The 16,658-nt window shown below is 47.8% G+C and overlaps 6 protein-coding genes across 11 annotated transcripts; 3 read left to right on the forward strand and 3 right to left on the reverse strand.

Moving 5' to 3' along the window:
• Window positions 1–361: 361 nt before the first annotated feature.
• On the forward strand, window positions 362–11,411 carry LOC6532349 (unconventional myosin IC). Of its 4 annotated transcripts, none has more exons than XM_015193805.3 (7): window positions 362–495; window positions 7,780–7,924; window positions 7,987–8,102; window positions 8,160–8,622; window positions 8,693–10,956; window positions 11,019–11,115; window positions 11,197–11,411. In XM_015193805.3, the coding sequence occupies exons 2-7, from the start codon at window positions 7,799–7,801 to the stop codon at window positions 11,209–11,211; spliced, it is 3,081 nt and encodes a 1,026-aa protein (XP_015049291.1). In that variant the 5' UTR covers window positions 362–495; window positions 7,780–7,798; the 3' UTR covers window positions 11,212–11,411. The 4 variants fall into 4 exon arrangements, with proteins under 4 accessions (XP_015049291.1, XP_015049290.1, XP_039230006.1 ...); XM_015193804.3 differs by lacking the exon at window positions 362–495 and adding an exon at window positions 2,864–3,004; XM_039374072.2 differs by lacking the exon at window positions 362–495 and adding an exon at window positions 6,379–6,452.
• LOC6532348 (leukocyte receptor cluster member 8 homolog) lies at window positions 3,784–6,310 on the reverse strand. The gene is made up of 2 exons (XM_015193806.3): window positions 4,589–6,310; window positions 3,784–4,538 (listed from the first exon to the last, which is right to left on the reverse strand). Exons 1-2 carry the CDS (start codon window positions 4,713–4,715, stop codon window positions 3,844–3,846), a joined length of 822 nt encoding a protein of 273 aa, XP_015049292.1. The 5' UTR covers window positions 4,716–6,310; the 3' UTR covers window positions 3,784–3,843.
• Window positions 11,412–11,732: 321 nt separating the features above from the next.
• Window positions 11,733–13,517, forward strand: LOC6532350 (acyl carrier protein, mitochondrial). Of its 3 annotated transcripts, XM_002093074.4 has the most exons (5): window positions 11,733–11,866; window positions 11,951–12,110; window positions 12,819–12,905; window positions 12,997–13,125; window positions 13,235–13,517. In XM_002093074.4, exons 2-5 carry the CDS (start codon window positions 11,961–11,963, stop codon window positions 13,412–13,414), a joined length of 546 nt encoding a protein of 181 aa, XP_002093110.2. In that variant the 5' UTR covers window positions 11,733–11,866; window positions 11,951–11,960; the 3' UTR covers window positions 13,415–13,517. The 3 variants fall into 3 exon arrangements, with proteins under 3 accessions (XP_002093110.2, XP_015049293.1, XP_015049294.1); XM_015193807.3 differs by lacking the exon at window positions 12,997–13,125 and having other exon boundaries at window positions 11,734–11,866; window positions 12,819–12,920; XM_015193808.3 differs by lacking the exon at window positions 12,819–12,905 and having other exon boundaries at window positions 11,734–11,866.
• Window positions 13,518–13,631: 114 nt separating this feature from the next.
• On the forward strand, window positions 13,632–14,311 carry LOC6532351 (augmin complex subunit msd1). The gene is made up of 2 exons (XM_002093075.4): window positions 13,632–13,772; window positions 13,837–14,311. The coding sequence occupies exons 1-2, from the start codon at window positions 13,736–13,738 to the stop codon at window positions 14,214–14,216; spliced, it is 417 nt and encodes a 138-aa protein (XP_002093111.1). The 5' UTR covers window positions 13,632–13,735; the 3' UTR covers window positions 14,217–14,311.
• On the reverse strand, window positions 14,218–15,075 carry LOC6532352 (augmin complex subunit msd5). Its single transcript, XM_002093076.4, has one exon. It carries the CDS (start codon window positions 15,066–15,068, stop codon window positions 14,307–14,309), a length of 762 nt encoding a protein of 253 aa, XP_002093112.1. The 5' UTR covers window positions 15,069–15,075; the 3' UTR covers window positions 14,218–14,306.
• Window positions 15,076–15,138: 63 nt separating this feature from the next.
• Window positions 15,139–16,616, reverse strand: LOC6532353. Its single transcript, XM_002093077.4, has 3 exons — window positions 16,465–16,616; window positions 15,642–16,409; window positions 15,139–15,586 (listed from the first exon to the last, which is right to left on the reverse strand). The coding sequence occupies exons 1-3, from the start codon at window positions 16,471–16,473 to the stop codon at window positions 15,371–15,373; spliced, it is 993 nt and encodes a 330-aa protein (XP_002093113.1). The 5' UTR covers window positions 16,474–16,616; the 3' UTR covers window positions 15,139–15,370.
• Window positions 16,617–16,658: the final 42 nt, after the last annotated feature.

The following is a 16,658-nucleotide window of genomic DNA, read 5'->3' on the forward strand; positions in this document are numbered from 1 at the left end:
GTAACTTAAGCTTAAGCTTTTTTTTGAATAAAAGACATTTTGAAATATTTATGTTGTTATTGATTGGAGTAACGGTTATGTTTTAAGCCCGATAACGATAACTTCTCGGGCAGGAGCTTCTGGCGAGAAAGGGGCCGAGTTGGCAGCACTGGCGGCCGCACAGCTGAGCCCGAAATGTGGCGGCAAATCGAAGCCGTCGAAGTCAGTTCAACTTCAACTTTGGCAAGGTGCGCGCCCGCGTGCGGAATTCGCTCGTTAGTTTCTTCATTCGCCTCCGAGAACTTTTTCGGATGCTCATTTGCATGCGCTGGGCGTGCCGTGCTTGACATTAACCGATCGACCGATTTCGAATACGGTACGCATATATGCCGCCCTAGCCCCGTTTTTCCAAATTATCCACCAACGAACACCAGCTAAAACTAACAAACGCTGTCCGAACATCACCTTTACCGGGTCACGCTAACGGTACCCGCATCGGAAAAGAAATTCAAACAGGTAGAGCACCGCGACCACAAAAAAGTAACGACTTCTCGGGCGACAGTTTGTAAAATTATGGGTACTTATGCACATACATACATACGTACTTACTTAGCCCGCAGTCTGCAATTACATGCGTGCCATCCGCTTGTCCATCTTAAACTTCTTAATCCGCTGCGAACGAGGCGAGATGGCCTATAAAATCAATTAGCATCGCAACTTTTGCATATCCTGACAGCTAACAAATGTCCGGGCCACAAAATCCAGCGATCGCAGGCCGCGCACATGAGTTTATAACTCATGTTAAAAGTTAGCAAAGAAAAAATACGAAAATACAAAAATACGAAAAAAGCGGTTCTGCCGGTTTGCCCGTGGTCGTGATCTGCAGCGTCTTCCGCTGCTTTCTTTCCTTTGCACGATTTGAACTTGGACACCAAACGCAACAAAAGCTGCGGCGGCACAAAAGAGCAACAAAAGCTGGCGTGCACTGCGAGAAACGTTTCCTTGAGGAAACACATTACTTACTCAGTTTCATACTTTCATTACAACTTTCTTTGTTATCTTAATAGATAATACTTCATAATCTAGGCCATTCCCTCATGATTGGTGTTCTCAAAAAATAATTGGTTAATGAGCAGACGCTTCTCTCTGTGTGCCAGCCAGCGGACTCGAAGAGATCTGGTTTATGGGGATGCTCCTCTAATAAAGCGAGCGTTTAGGCACCGGCACCTCAATTTCGCCGCCTCTCTCCTGCTCCTTCGTTCGCTTCCTGGGGCTTCATGCCACAACGTCCACGGGGATACACATACTCCTATAGATGTATAATCACCGGGGTCCGTCCACCTGTCCGTGTGCCTCGCTCCCCGGGGATGAGCTTGTTTGCCCAGGTTTTATAGCAGGAACAAACAGGCAAGGCACACAAAGAGGGTCAACAGGGCGTATGAGTGTGGCTGAGGGTAATGTGGTGGCCATGAGTAATCGCCACTCCGCCGCGGTGGATACAACTTGGGGTACATATCCCCCTCCTCCGCTTGCTCACTCGCCGACCAATTGAAATTGTATCAAATTTCAATTTCGTTTCAACACTGCGACGTCCCTCCATTAATTTGACTTGAGTTTTGAAATTGAGTTTTGATTTGAGTTTTGAAAACAGCGGCAATAAGCCGCTTAAAAATAACCAACTGCAATGGATCGAAAACGAAACCAAATGATTCGCCAAATCTGGCAGCTGTTCAAATACGAGCTCGCCATCAAAACCAACTCCGCACTCGGGAACATATTGTCAAATACTTGGAGTCTGCTGACTTGTTAAGTACTTAATGATATTGAAAGTAGACGAGGGGCGATTGTAGAACACCTTTTTTCGAGTGCACAAAGCATTGCCCCCAATGTCATTGCCTCACACTTGGCACCCGAAAAAGAAACGAGTTGGAGAACCAAGCGGATCACGAAAAGCCGAATTTTGGTAATGATGTAATGCCAGCTTTTGGCCAACTAACCAGTCAAACCAACACAAAGGCCAAAAGAACAAACGAAGAACCGAAAAACCTACAAACCGGAGAAGGAAGTAAAATTGCACGCCTTTTGGTTCGGGTAATTGCGATATTTATTATCGCCCAGCCCTGTCATGTGCTGATTTTACTCAACGGAATATACATAATTTACGGAATATACAGAATATACGGAATTTACAGGTCTTGGAAACATAGCGACCCACACCCACACCCACCTGAAAAATGCCGAAATCGCGGCCTGATGACAAACTTGAACTTTCTCTTATCGGAATCAGTGGCGTTATCTTCTCGCTGGGTTCAACCAGTTTTACTGATATGATATGTGGTATTGATCGTGTACGGTCTATATAAAACATACAGGGTGCTCTTCTCCTTTTCTTATCCAGCTGCATTATGACATTCATTAGTTGCTAATAAGATAAGATACGAAAATTAAGTTGAATCGACAAAAGACCACAAGCGATTGTCGTAAACGTGCATATGGCCATCGAAGCACATCGCTTTTCCACGAACAATGGGAACGTAGGGTCGACTACCAATGGTACCCTCTATTATGTCATTTGAATAGGTTAAGGATTGGAGATTCTCTTAAAGATACTGCACTTTGCTTTCACCTCTTTAAGTACAAGAATAGAAGATTTCCACTGTAATCTGCACCTTTACCGAACGCTTAATAGTACTTCCCGCTGTGGAGATACTGCTGATCCACCCTCATAAAGCCATAATCAGCATGGTGGCAATATGCCCCACTCAATGGAATGTACGACACAGTACGAGTATAGCAAAAATCCCCACTTGTCATAAAGTTCGATTGACGGGGTACCAAGAACCTGGAGCCAGCACTTCCACTCCATTCTGTTTCTTTCGACGGAGGAGTGCGGAGTGAGCTGCAGCTCGTGTTGGGATCACAATTACATCGCACCTCGGATTTGCTCGGTTTCGCTGAAGTGCCAAGTAAGGGCTTTTCACAGAAGCACCAAGCTCCAAGCCCCAAGCCCAAACTCTTAATCAACGTGAGTACGAGCAAAAAGTCTGTTTTGAAGCGGCCAAAACAGTGCGGTATAGTGAGGTAGAGTAAAAACGAAACCGCTTTTGGGCAGCTCTTTCAGTAGCTCTTTCAGCAGATTTTTCTTTATTTTTTGCAATTGCCGTGGCAGTAAATCGCGTTCAAGATCGGCCTCAGCTGTTGACGCTTTTTATGGCAGTGAGCTAACAAAACAGCGCTCCCCAGTGATTGTTTAATACTTAATGGTTATCCGAGACCGAGACCGATACTGAGACCCAGGCACTTGGCATGCGTCACATTGGCGAGCGAGATCTCCTCGCGATCTCCTCGAGCCCAGAAACCTCGTCCCCAAAACGCGGATGACTCAGCAGCCGCGCGTCCAGATTCATGTATTTGTATTTGCGACCGGCTCGATAAGTTTGCCCAGTTTGAATTTTAATTTCCAGTCTTTGCGGGTGCGAGAAATGACGATGACGGTCGTTTGAACGAATTCGATCATCGTTCCTCTCGGTCAGCGGCCTCTGCTTGGGTTCTTTATAAATCCAACGATCCATTCAGTTGGATGATCTGGCACAGCTATTCTCAGGGTTTAGATAATCATCGATCTCGAGTTGGTTAGAAGCAACACCTTCTCCCTTTCTCCATTCTTCAACTTTGTATCTATTATCAAAGGCTTTCAATTGGGTTATTTTCTTGATCACGATTATAGATTAGATATTGAATATGGCTAAATTCTGTAGCCCATTCGATGAAAAGTCCGAATAACTACAATGCATCGAGCAGTTATTCAAAATATATATGGTACACAGTTTATTCAGTTTTACTTAGGCATTGGATTACAGTACTTTAGGTTCTGGCCATTTGGAGCAGGTGATAAAGGGGCACAATGTTTGCGTTGTTCCTGCCGTCGAGGAAGTTCTGGTGGGACAGCACGGCCCTGCCCTGGAAAACGCCAGGAATGGCGCCGGAAGTGAGTCCATCGGCGCCGGGGAGCTGGTTATCGACCTCCCCAGCCGTCGAGGAGCGATAGAAGGGATAGTAGGGATAGCCAGGATAGCCGGAATAGCCGGGATAGCCAAAGCCCCCATAGCCATAGCCGCCATATGCGCCGTAGTAGTTGAAGCCATTGTAGTAGGGATTGTAGTAGGGCGCCGGCGGAGGAGGTCCTGGCGGCGGAGGTCCGGGTGGCGGTGGTGGCCCCCAGGGACGCTGTGGAGGCGGCGGATAAGGGCCCGGTGCTGGCGACCAGGGCGGCGGATAGCCGTACTGCCGTGGGTGCTGCTGATCCTCTGGTGGATAATAGTAATGGTGTTGTACTGACGGTTTCGGGGTGGTCGTCGGGGCGCCCGAGGCCATCACCAGCTTGATGCCGCCCTTACCAATGGTCTTCAGCAGGTGGTCTTCAATCCCGCGTCCACTGCCCAGCGGATCGTCCAGCACCTGTTGCTGCTTGTCGTTCCTGGCCTGTCCGCTGACCAGGCTCGTCTGCAGCGGAGCCTTCTCCTGGAAGCAGAAGCCGCTGACCAGCAGCTGCAGGATAACTGAAAAGGATGTGCTCCTCTTTCTAGACAACCGAGAGCTCTCTACTCACCCAAACCAATCGCTGTCACTCTTCGATCCATGATCTCTCTCGGAATAACCTGACCACTGCAGCTGCACTGCCCTTTTATAGGCGGTGCATCTGTGATAATCCCACATCTTCTGCCCGGTTTGCTCATTAGAATAACCCATGCAATGGCCCAAATTTGGGCTGCCTTTCTTTTCTGTTCATCTCGATTCAGATCTCGATTTTAGATCGATCAAGCACCGTTCTAATAACTGCGCTCATTAATTTGCATATGAGGCTTTGTGGGATGCCTCCACTTCTCAGTCCAGTCCACTTCCATAATCGTTCTGCCAGCCCTGCATTTTCCCAAATGAATCCGAAGAGTTCAATATCCCGCGATAGTGCTCTTTGATATATGACGTTATTTGTATGCATATGAACATGGGCGGTGCCACTGAAGAAAAAAGATTCAGAACAGCTTTTTAGTTGCCAGCAAAAATCTTTAAAAATATGTGCCCTTGAATGGAGTTTATCATCCGCTGCCTTAATCTCTAATTTCCTTCATTCTTTACAACAAATCTTTTTTTACTCGAATTTGTTTCTCAAATTAGCTTCTTGGTTTCCAATTTTCAGGGCTGGACTTTTTCTTTCGGTGTGATATTAATGGTTTAGGAACTTTTTCGATCGGGTGCGACTCATGGTTTTGGGTTCCGTTACAGGTCGTGTGTCGTAGACATGTTTACGAGTCGTCTGTGGGGCACAGAAAGTGGAGTTCTCTGTTACATCACCCGGTGGAGTATTTCTGGATCGGGGAAACCAGTTCTGCGCTCTATTAGCCAGCTGAATGGGGATTAAGGAACGCGTAGATCGAACCGACAAAAGCAACTCCCCCAGGCCCAAGAAGTCAACGACTTCATAGTATTCACCTTTGGGGAGAAATCTGGTTATTGCAAAGCACAACTATAATTACTAGCACACTCATTTACGTTTACGATTCAATTCATTACTCAGATGGGCTTGTATTTCTACCGATGTTCCCTAGCTAGTTTATCTAATCATGGGAATATCTGTAGGCCTGTCCCGACACCTAGTCCACTTTGGCATGTAGAATCCCCCTGGTATCTGTTATCATATATGCGTGCCAATTGGATCCCAAGCTGTCTGCTGAAGTTCCATGGGATCTGCTCACCTGCCTTCCCACTTGGGGACACCTTAAATAGACGTAGCATAATCTTAGGCGACCGTTGGTTTGCCAAAGGTGTTAGAATAAGTCCAGAATGAGTGACTGCAAATGGGTGAAGTACTCATATATGGTTGCCGACACGATCGCTATCCACTTCCATCTGTCCTACGTGCAATTAAACAATTATGTGACAAACATTGAATCGCGGTGAGCTCGGCTCCAACGACTGGGACGTGTCTGGCGATCTCTGCGAGAATTCCTGGGAAGTCTGTCAGTGTTCCCCGGCAAACATTTCGTAATTAGTCAGGCATTCGACAGTTCGACTTCGCCCAGCGAACCCCTTGGGTTTCCAAGTGGCGCAGAGTGGATGGAAACACACAATAGCAATTGCAATCGAGTGTGTGTACTTACAATGTTTTCATTCGGCAATGACTTATTATTTAGCGCACTGATAGCTGATAACACAGTGCTAATGTGAGCTGGAGCACACTTCTGAGTCGGGGCTCTGAGTTCTGAGTTCTGAGTTGAGAGTTCTGAGTTCTGAATTGTGACTCAGAAATATCCCGAAAGCGGGGCAGTCATCTAGAAATCTTGGAAGCATTAAGTTATAAATTACATTTAGTACTGGAATTAGTTTTGGAGGCAGAACTACCGAAGAGCATTTCCTATGTATATTGAAATCAAGTCCTTGATCTTTGCAATAATGGATAATGAGGACTACATAGAGTAAGCTGAACTAGAACCAATAACCAGCAGGGTTTACCTTATGAATCAACTGAAAACAATTAGTTACTTAGAAAGACAAACACACTTGATTCACGGCAAATGTCTCGAGATTCAGCATGGAGATTCAGGATTGACGCATACGACCAAGAGCTATCGTGATCTCAGGTACTTGGAACCCCGGAATACACCCGCTACGGAATTCTTGGCTGCGTTTCTGTCATGGTCTCCTAAATCGGGTCCCGAGTTTATTCGCGAAAGGCGCTATCTAATCGGGGAGTGATTGGCGGCATTGCCCTCCTCATCGCAGCCATAGGTATATTATCGTTGATAAATGTGCCGACTAAAAAAACAACAACACAAATTCCGACGAGGCCAATTGATATGCGGAGAAGAGAAGTATTGATGGTTAAAACGCCTCAACTTCCAGCGGATCGGTTTAGTTTGCCAACGGAGCCGTCAAAGGGCGGAATATGCGCGGAATCTGACACATCCTCCAGAGAATCGCCAATTGGAGCTATCAGTGGTGTTGTGCACTTAGTTAAGCCGGAGCAAGGAGAACCGAACAAACATGGCCAGGTAGAAACGGATTTCAAGAGTTGTGCCATCCCGAGATGTGCAATCGTGACCTAGTGAATGCACTGCCCAAGTGTCCTTGGCTTATCCCACAGATATAAAACTGATATATCCTAAGAATCAACACCCTACTAGTACCACTGGCCTACTGGCAAGTCCATTGCATAATCGTTTCTTTTATGGATTTACCCGTCGCGTATCAGCACAACTGGAGCAGTCGTCCAATAAAGCAAACTCTGGCCACTTACCCACTTCCCTTCGCCCCATGAAATATGGCATCGATAAGGTGAATTGCACCTGGCCAGCATTATTTCTATGGTTCTATAAATAACTCAGATTGGTTTGCATTGCGACTCATATAAAACAATATTGGATATGTGTGATGAGATCATTTGGAATTGATCAAGCAAAATCCGCATTAACCAGTCACTATCACATTCCTGATTCATTTCCGCAGGATTGTTATGGAATATATTGCTAAAATATATTGCTATTGCTGTAAGCTTAGCGAGAATCTTATCTTTGGGCTTTCGGCTTTCTATGGGGCTTTTCTGAGTTGGTTCTCAAGAGGTTTGTCCTAATCAAGGTGGTTAAACATGGCAACCCTTTCAGCTGGGCACTAAGATTAGGTTCGTCCACGATAAGATATATGAAGAGGATTTTCCCAGGAAGTTTGAAAAATCCCAAAATCACAATGTAGCACCAAATCTTTTCTAGGGGATCTGCAATTAAGGAATCTTTTTTACTATTTCAGTTTTACTTCCCAACTGAAAATGGAGACGGGCCTGCACGAGCGGGATCGTGCTGGAGTCCAGGACTTTGTGCTCCTCGAGAACTACCAAAGCGACGACGCGTTCATCGAGAATCTGAAGAAGCGTTTCCAGGAGAATCTGATTTATGTGAGTAAAACTATTTACATACAAAATCAAGTCCTCTGAAATAATTATATCTTCTTTCACAGACCTACATTGGCCAGGTGTTGATCTCCGTGAATCCCTACAAGCAGCTGCCCATCTACACCGACGACCATGTCAAGGCGTACAGGAACAAGCACTTCTACGAGATGCCCCCACACATGTGAGTGCCAAAAACCAAGTACCATTGAACGTCTAAATAAGGCCCCATCCTGTCCAGCTTCGCGGTGACGGACAACGCCTTCCGTTCGCTGATCGAGGAGAACCGCGGCCAGTGCGTGCTCATCTCCGGCGAGAGTGGTTCCGGCAAGACGGAGGCCTCCAAGAAGGTGCTGCAGTTCATAGCCGCGTGCTCCGGCAACCAGACGACCGTCGAGGGCGTCAAGGACAAGCTGCTGAAGAGCAATCCCGTGCTGGAGGCCTTTGGCAATGCCAAGACGAACCGCAATGACAACTCCTCGCGCTTCGGCAAGTACATGGACATCCAGTTCGATTTCAAAGGAGCTCCGGTCGGAGGCAACATCCTCAACTACCTGTTGGAAAAGTCGCGAGTGGTCGCTCAAATGGGCGGCGAGCGCAACTTCCACATCTTCTACCAGCTCCTGGCCGGTGCCGACGAGACTCTTCTGCAGGAACTGCGTCTGGAGCGGGCTCTGGACACATATAGCTACCTCACGGACGGGGTGAGTAGGCAGTTTGGAGGGGGTTTGCCATACGTCTCTGATCCTTAAACCTTGAATCTTTAAACCACAGACCAATGGCACCGTGACGAGCATTAACGATGCGGACAGCTTCAAGCAGGTCCAGCAGGCGCTCACTGTGATCGACTTCAGCCAGGAGGAGCAGCGCGAGATCTTCGGCATTGTGGCCAGCATTCTGCATCTGGGAAACATTGGTTTCAGCGAGGTGGAGGGCAATGCCAAGGTGAACAGCAGGGATCTGGTGGTCACCGCAGCTCGTTTGCTGGGCGTGAATGCCAGCGAACTGGAGGCCGCCCTAACGCACCGCACCATTGACGCGCGTGGGGATGTGGTGACCTCACCACTGAACCAGGAGCTCGCCATCTACGCCAGGGACGCCTTGGCCAAGGCTGTCTACGATCGACTGTTCTCGTGGCTGGTGCAACGCCTCAACATCTCGCTGCAATCGAAGGAAACGCGGGCATCCAAGAACAATGTGATGGGCATTCTTGACATCTATGGCTTTGAGATCTTCCAGAAGAACAGCTTTGAGCAGTTCTGCATCAACTTCTGCAACGAGAAGCTGCAGCAGCTGTTCATCGAGCTAACGCTGAAGTCGGAGCAGGATGAATACCGCAGGGAGGGCATCGAGTGGATACCTGTGGAGTACTTCGACAACAAGGTCATTTGCAACCTGATCGAGGAGAAGCACAAGGGCATCATCTCCATTCTGGACGAGGAGTGCCTGCGACCAGGAGAGCCCACCGATAAGACCTTCCTTGAGAAGCTCACCCAGAAGCTGGCCCAGCACCACCACTATGTTTGCCACGAGAAGGCGCCCGCCCACATCAAGAAGATCATGCTGCGCGATGAGTTCCGCTTGGTCCACTATGCCGGCGAGGTCACCTACAGTGTCAATGGGTTCCTGGACAAGAACAACGATCTGTTGTTCAGGGATCTGAAGGAAACCCTCAGCAAGGCTGGCAACGGCATTGTGAGGAGCTGCTTCCCGGAGAAGGAGCTCCGCAGCCTGAAGCGTCCCGAGACGGCTATCACCCAGTTCCGCGCTTCGCTTAACAACCTCATGGACATCCTGATGTGCAAGGAGCCGAGCTACATCCGCTGCATCAAGCCCAACGACCTGCAGAGTGCCAACGTCTTCAACGATGAGTTGGTGCTGCACCAGGTCAAGTACCTTGGGCTGATGGAGAACCTGCGTGTGAGGCGAGCTGGTTTCGCCTACCGACGCACGTACGAGCTCTTCCTGGAACGCTACAAGTCCCTGAGCAAGTCCACCTGGCCCAACTACAAGGGACCTGGTGGCCCGAAGGCGGGAGTCCAGCAGCTGGTGAAAGATTTGGGCTGGGACGAGGAGAAGTACAGGGTGGGCGAGACGAAGCTCTTCATTCGCTGGCCGAGAACCCTGTTCGATACGGAGGATGCCTACCAGGAGAAGAAACATCAGATAGCGGCCATCATCCAGTCCCACTGGAAGGGATTGGTGCAGAGGAGGAAGTACCTGAAACTGCGTGCGCAGGTGATCATCCTGCAGAGCTACTGTCGCCGAAAGTTGGCCCAGCAGGCGGCCAAGAAGCGCAGGGAGGCCGCCGACAAGATTCGCGCCTTCATCAAGGGCTTCATCACCAGGAACGATGCTCCCAACGGCTTCAACGAAGAGTTTATTGCCAACGCCAAGCGTATGTGGCTGCTGCGACTGGCCAAGGAGCTGCCCACCAAGGTGCTGGATAAGAGCTGGCCCCATGCCCCCGGGCACTGCGAAGAGGCCTCCGGCATCCTTCACCGCCTGCACCGCCTCCACTTGGCCCGCATCTACCGCCTGAAACTGACGCCGCAGCAGAAGAGGCAGTTCGAGCTTAAGGTCCTGGCGGAGAAGGTCTTCAAGGGCAAGAAGAACAACTACGCGAGCAGTGTGTCCTCCTGGTTCCAGGAGGACCGCATCCCTAAGGAGCACATCCAGCGAGTCAACGACTTCGTGGCCAGCACCTTCGGCAGCGAGCAGCTTAAGTACCAGTCCTTCTGCACCAAGTTCGACCGACACGGCTACAAGTCGCGCGACCGCTTCATCCTGCTGAGCAACAAGGCTGTCTATGTGCTGGACGGCAAGACCTACAAGCAGAAGCACCGCCTGCCCCTGGACAAGATCGACTTCACGCTGACGAACCACAACGACGACCTGATGGTCATCCGGATACCGCTCGACCTGAAAAAGGACAAGGGCGATCTGATTCTGATCATTCCGCGCATCATTGAGTTCAGCACGTATATCATTGACACCGTGGGAACTGCCTCCATCGTCTCCATTGTGGACAGAAATTCGTAAGTTGTACATCGGTTAGCCCACTGGTTTTCTTTTGACCAAGTGCTCTATTTCATTGCAGGTTGGAGCACAACGTGGTCAAGGGCAAGGGCGGCGTCATCGACATCCAAACCGGCGCTGAGCCTGGAGTGGTTCGTGATAAGGGCCATCTAGTTATCGTAAGTAGTATGGGAATCCAACTCCCCATGGGAAGACGCCCCTTATCGTGCTGACCTCACTCACAAAATATTTCCTTTCAGATTGGAACGCAATAAGGAATTTACTATGACTTTCTACCGAAAAGTGGCTTTAAATCAAACGACCTTTGTTTTGTTATATTCGTGTAATTTATAGTGTAACTATGTATTTTTGTTACTGCAGCGCCTGAGAGTTGTGTATTCGGATTTTATATGACTAATGTTCCAACTAAATGTATATTGTTTATAAAATACATATAAATATATTACAATTTGTATATGACTTGCTTTCTTATCACTCCCTTGAATTTTTTCAAAGTGAAAACGTGGCCATTTTTTTCTAGTCTCTTATCTCGTTCATTTCAAAAAGTACCGCCCACTCGATTACCAGTCGATAACTTTGCTTCGCAACGGCAGTAAAGTAAATTTTTGCGCTACCAGACTAATAAAGAGTTTAAATAAACTCGTTAAATTCAAACATAACTTACTAAACAAGATTTCAGATGAAGATACAAATGAAAATAAGGTAAATTCATAGCTACTGACGATTATTAAATTTCTAATTGTAGTTGACAATGTTGTTTACTTAACTTTCAAGTATTAAATATTTTTAGTATTTATTCACCTCCATACGTTAGTTTAGAAAAACTTAACACTTTGCGCCTCCGGTCACACTGTTACCTTGCTGTCTTTTTCTTGCTCCAGCACTTTTACATAATCTTGAAAACTCAGCGTAAATATCGCCCAAAATACGTGCCCTGCACTTGTGCACCGCCAGCAGAGATGCGTTATTAACCCGGGTGCGTTTCCGTTGCAGGAGAACCGAGATGTCGTTCACACAGATCGCGCGCAGCTGCAGTCGACTGGCGGCTACTTTGGCCCCACGGCGGGTCGCCTCCGGCATTCTCGTCCAGTCACAGGCCTCCAGGATGATGCACAGGATCGCCGTGCCATCGATGACCAGCCAGTTGAGCCAAGTAAGCGATCGTCCAGCGGGGCAACTTCCTTTGCAGGACCCCCAATCGCAGTTGAAGACCTAACCTCATTGCAAACGGCGGGGTTTCGAAATCTGCGGGTTCCAAAACATTGGATTGTGTGCTTAGAATATCGAAAACAACAGTAGAACCTCGCCATGTGGCCGTCGAACCACGCAATTTGATTGCATCACATTGTTTTGCATAAAACATGATTGTTTCCTCTATCGCACACACACACACACACACCTGCAGCACCGGTGCTCGCACTTGTGTGCGATTGATAGTACTACAGTGGAAATCGGCTAGAAGTGATGCAAAACATTTATATCTTTTTTAGAACATGTGACTTTGAAGATCTCTTAAACGTTGTCAGTTTGCTAACAATCGAATTATGTATCTACGCAAATCTAGGCAATAGTTATCGCGATATCTAATCAATGTGAGCATACACAATCGAACCACACTCGTTAAATTACGTCTATATTTACACAGCCTTCGAGCTGTAAAGCAATACATAATAATCAACTTTAATTTAATTAAAATGCATAAGCTTAAAGAAGACTTTAGAAAGAATTCAAGGAGGTCTATAGAATTAGCAAAGTGTTATGCACAATTCGTTAAGAATTTGTATTAAGCCTATCACAGGATTAACTAGCATTCCAATTAGTCTTAGGAAGACACACATTCATTTGACAATGTCATTCGCAGAAGTTCGCTGTGCGCAGCTACTCGGCCAAGAGCACCATTGAGGACATCAAGTTCCGCGTGCTGAAGGTTGTCTCCGCCTACGACAAAGTCACAGCCGAGAAGGTAAAGTACCCACTTCATGGCGCCACTAACCCGGTCTCTGTTTCATTCCTTTCTTCTCGGGCCGGCCATAAACCAGGAGTGCCGTGGTCGCTGGCAAACGCAATTGGTGCGCAGATACTCGGCGAAACCGCCGCTCTCGCTGAAGCTGATCAATGAGCGCGTCTTGCTTGTGCTCAAGCTCTACGACAAGATCGATCCCAGCAAGGTAAACGCCACATATTGCCTTTGCCAGTGCAATGGTCGCCTCAGAAATCAGAACTGAACTAAGCTGATGTAACTTTTGAATACCCAATGCTAATGGCTCGCAATTACAGCTCAACGTTGAGTCGCACTTCATTAACGACTTGGGACTGGATTCCTTGGACCACGTGGAGGTCATCATGGCCATGGAGGACGAGTTTGGATTCGAGATCCCCGACTCTGATGCCGAGAAGCTGCTTAAACCTGCCGACATTATTAAGTACGTCGCCGACAAGGAGGATGTGTACGAGTAAATTGTAATTGTAATGCAAGCCATTGAACGGATTACACTTAAATTTAAATAGAAAACAAGTCAAATACAATTTGATCAACTGAATAAACCAAACGTTAAATTAACTTCAACAGTCAGCAATTGTACACGAGGGCCTTTAATTAACTGCGGAATATAAGCTCATAAATTAACTATCCAAAGAAGTAAACGAGTGCTTTGGTTCTGGCGGTCAAATTCAAATTTCGATAGAAACGTGGCCTTTCGATTATTCTGAAAAGCCTTGTGTATTTTAGCCACTCAGCAACGGTCACTTTAATTTTTTAGCAAGACACTGAAATTCGAAATGTCAGACGCTGTGGACAAAATGTTGGCGGGATTGGGTAACTATATCTCTAAACCACCAATACAAGTGCTACGATGGCTATTTATTGCTCCCAATTGCAGCCGCCAACCGGCAGACCACGAATCGCCAGTTGGCCAAGATAGACGAGATAATGGAACGGTCGAACAACACCTTGCTCCACATCGAGTCCAACAGCAAGGCGCTGAGTCAGAATGTGGCTTTGTCGGAGACCCAGAAGATGTATAACCTCAGGCCTGAGGCTGAGATGGCCCTGTCCAAGATCCTGGAGAACTTTAAGGTCCTTATGTCCAGCAGTGACCAGCCCGAGGAGGCATACAGCGCTCTGGAAGGCTGTCTGGCCTACAGGCATCGTGTGGAGCACCTTGGGAGCTTCGTTCGCAAGCTGGTGGCTCTCTACGACACCGTAGGCCACATGAGAAGTTCACAGGAGGAGCAGTATGCCAGCGAGGATTCCCCCTAGCTCATCCTTTTATAGCATTTATTATCATACCGTTTAACATATTAAATAAATAAAATTTGATTTCTATGTAAAGTTCTCTATACGAGATCATTAAATCATCGCCATGTTGTAGCTGCTGACTTGGAGGAGGGTGTAGGTAAGCACCTCCACGAACATCTCCAGGCGGGCGGCCAGACTCCCGCTGGCCAGTATCTCATTGGCATCGGGCAGGTGAAGGCTGTTGGAGCGCATGTAGTTGAGCTGCTCCATGCTGGCGGCGATGGACAAAAGCTTTTCCTGATGCTCAGGTGTAAAAGCATCTGGCGGAGACTCCCCGCCAGTTGGCATGAGCTTTTCCACCTGCTGCGCGAACCCATGAAGCTGCATCAGCTTCTGCTTGTAAATGGATTCTGTGGTGTCCAGTGCTGCAGCCTCGTCGTAGATCTTGGCCAGCTTCCGCTGGAAACCCTTAAAGTCATTGTACACTTCCACGGCACTGCGCTGCTCCTCCAGACGCGTCAGACTGAGAGAAACGTTGGAGGTGTTAATGCCCATGGCTACCGACTCGTCTGCCCCTCGCAGGAATGTCGAGTTAGTGCGTTGTAGCTCCCGCTTCTTGGGTATCTTCTGCAGATTGGCCGGGTACTCATCCAAGGTCTTAAAGAGCTCCGCATAGTCGGCTACCGAGATCAGATCCCTCGGGGGCGTGGTGGCTGCCGCCTCCTCATCCATCATCTGCTGCAGGCTGTCAAAGAAGGCCCCCGGTTTCATCACCGTCTTGGAAACGCACACGTCCTTTAAGTTCCTCACATGTTGGGCGTATTTTTTGTACAACTTGGAGGAAATTCTGCTAAAATCTACATTCGTTTCCATTTTTATTGTTTACGCTTCCCTTTTCCTTTGATAACTTCGTTTAAATGGCTTGCGCCGAAACTATCGAAAATCGATTACATCTGAGGTGGCAGTTTAATTTTGAAAACAACATACATTGCATACATTTGTGTTTAAAATCTTTATGAAACACATATAGAATTTAATTCTATTAGCACTTTTTTGTAAGTTTACCACATATGTTTTAAGGTCTTGAGTAACTTTAGCGAGATCTTAATAGGCAGTTTATACCTTCTGAAGTTTCAGTTTATTCCATTCTGAGTCTCAGAATTACAAGCTGGCACTCATCCATATTCCGACTGAACGGTGAGCGAAAACTGGCCCTTTGGGATGGTATTGGCATGGTACCAGATGCGTGTGTCCACCAACACAGCATCTCCGGGCTCCACATAGAAGGAGAAGGGCTGACACTGGTGGTCACATTCAGGAGCAGGGGCCAGAAACCAGCTTTTGTTGCCACTTAACTGGGCTTGCCACATCAGGCGTGGAATGTAATCAAGCTATAAGAATTGAGAGATTAGGCTTAGTTTCTGTTGATATTTAGTTGTTACTCACATGCATTACAGCTCCTTGCTCGTAGCCCATTAAAATGAAATCCGTGTGAGGCATTTCAGCATCGACAGGCAGAAAATGCGGGCGGGGATACAGCTTTCTGAGCTCCGCTAGCACAGCAGGCTGGCATACACTCCAGCCAACGAACCAGGGCACTCCTTGAGTAAGATTTGAACGCTCCTCGGACATGGAAAACACTTGCTTCAGTGACTTGAGATCGGAGTTGAAGTGAAGAAACTGGCAATCTGAGTCCATAGCTTCCGGGACGCCCTCGTACAGTTCTTTCATGAAGGCAAAGCTGAGGTGCTTTTGGGCTGGCCAGTGCGCCACCGCCCTCTTCACGATGATGGGCATCGAGGAGTACGCGTGCGGTGCGAACTCATCCATGGTGAGATTCGCAAGGATCAGTGGCGCCCTCACTCCTTTACAAAACTCGCAGTCGCTAATGGGCCTAGTAGCCTCCCAGACCAAGTAGTTGTTGGGCAGAAAGCAACGTACTCCGAGCAGAAAGGAAATGGTCTCAAAGAAGACAGGAGTGGCCACCATGATAAAAAAGACGATACCCAGCAGCCAGAGCAGATTCAACCGGTTCGGGTTGTGGTCCATGTCGCGCGTCTTGCGGAACGCCTCCTCCAGCTCCTGTGTGGACACCAGTCCAGTCCTCATCACATTCCGATGGAGAGCGTCCAGTTGATCGGCTAAGTCCGGACCCAACCGCTCGCGCACCGACTGCATCCGGTTGCCCAGCGTCCGCGTGGGACGGCTGATAAACTGGAGAGTTAAGCACTTTATTATTTTGGATCTTTTCAGTATTTATTATTCTCACCAGAAACATTTCCTCTTTGTTTATCTTCCAAACAGCTGAGAACGATAGGTTCGTGGCGCGAGCGATTGCCAATCAACTCCAGAGTTGTCAGGGTTACATGATTACCCGAATGTGGTATTGGTAGTTTTGAAAGCTAAACATTTAAATAAAGCAATTAAACAATTTAATTGTATACAGTTGTAAGTAATCTTTTA

This window comes from Drosophila yakuba, chromosome 3L (genome assembly GCF_016746365.2).
Source record: "Drosophila yakuba strain Tai18E2 chromosome 3L, Prin_Dyak_Tai18E2_2.1, whole genome shotgun sequence".
Taxonomy (NCBI): domain Eukaryota; kingdom Metazoa; phylum Arthropoda; class Insecta; order Diptera; family Drosophilidae; genus Drosophila; species Drosophila yakuba.

Bases quoted from the DNA above. Each gene is read 5' to 3' on its own strand.
- LOC6532353 (XM_002093077.4), bottom strand. The intron at 15,587-15,641 runs GTGAGTAACAAC...CAATTCTTATAG, and splicing joins AGCAAGGAGCTGTAATGCAT to CTTGATTACATTCCACGCCT.
- LOC6532352 (XM_002093076.4), bottom strand. From the start codon at position 15,068: ATGGAAACGAATGTAGATTTTAGCAGAATTTCCTCCAAGTTGTACAAA.
- LOC6532351 (XM_002093075.4), top strand. From the start codon at position 13,736: ATGTCAGACGCTGTGGACAAAATGTTGGCGGGATTGG. The intron at 13,773-13,836 runs GTAACTATATCT...TCCCAATTGCAG, and splicing joins CAAAATGTTGGCGGGATTGG to CCGCCAACCGGCAGACCACG.
- LOC6532349 (XM_039374072.2), top strand. From the start codon at position 6,394: ATGTATATTGAAATCAAGTCCTTGATCTTTGCAATAATGGATAATGAG. The intron at 7,925-7,986 runs GTGAGTAAAACT...CTTCTTTCACAG, and splicing joins TCCAGGAGAATCTGATTTAT to ACCTACATTGGCCAGGTGTT. The intron at 8,623-8,692 runs GTGAGTAGGCAG...TTTAAACCACAG, and splicing joins ATAGCTACCTCACGGACGGG to ACCAATGGCACCGTGACGAG.
- LOC6532348 (XM_015193806.3), bottom strand. From the start codon at position 4,715: ATGAGCAAACCGGGCAGAAGATGTGGGATTATCACAGATGCACCGCCT. The intron at 4,539-4,588 runs GTGAGTAGAGAG...CATCCTTTTCAG, and splicing joins AGTGACAGCGATTGGTTTGG to TTATCCTGCAGCTGCTGGTC.
- LOC6532350 (XM_002093074.4), top strand. From the start codon at position 11,961: ATGTCGTTCACACAGATCGCGCGCAGCTGCAGTCGACTGGCGGCTACT. The intron at 12,906-12,996 runs GTCACAGCCGAG...GCCATAAACCAG, and splicing joins TTGTCTCCGCCTACGACAAA to GAGTGCCGTGGTCGCTGGCA. The intron at 13,126-13,234 runs GTAAACGCCACA...TCGCAATTACAG, and splicing joins ACAAGATCGATCCCAGCAAG to CTCAACGTTGAGTCGCACTT.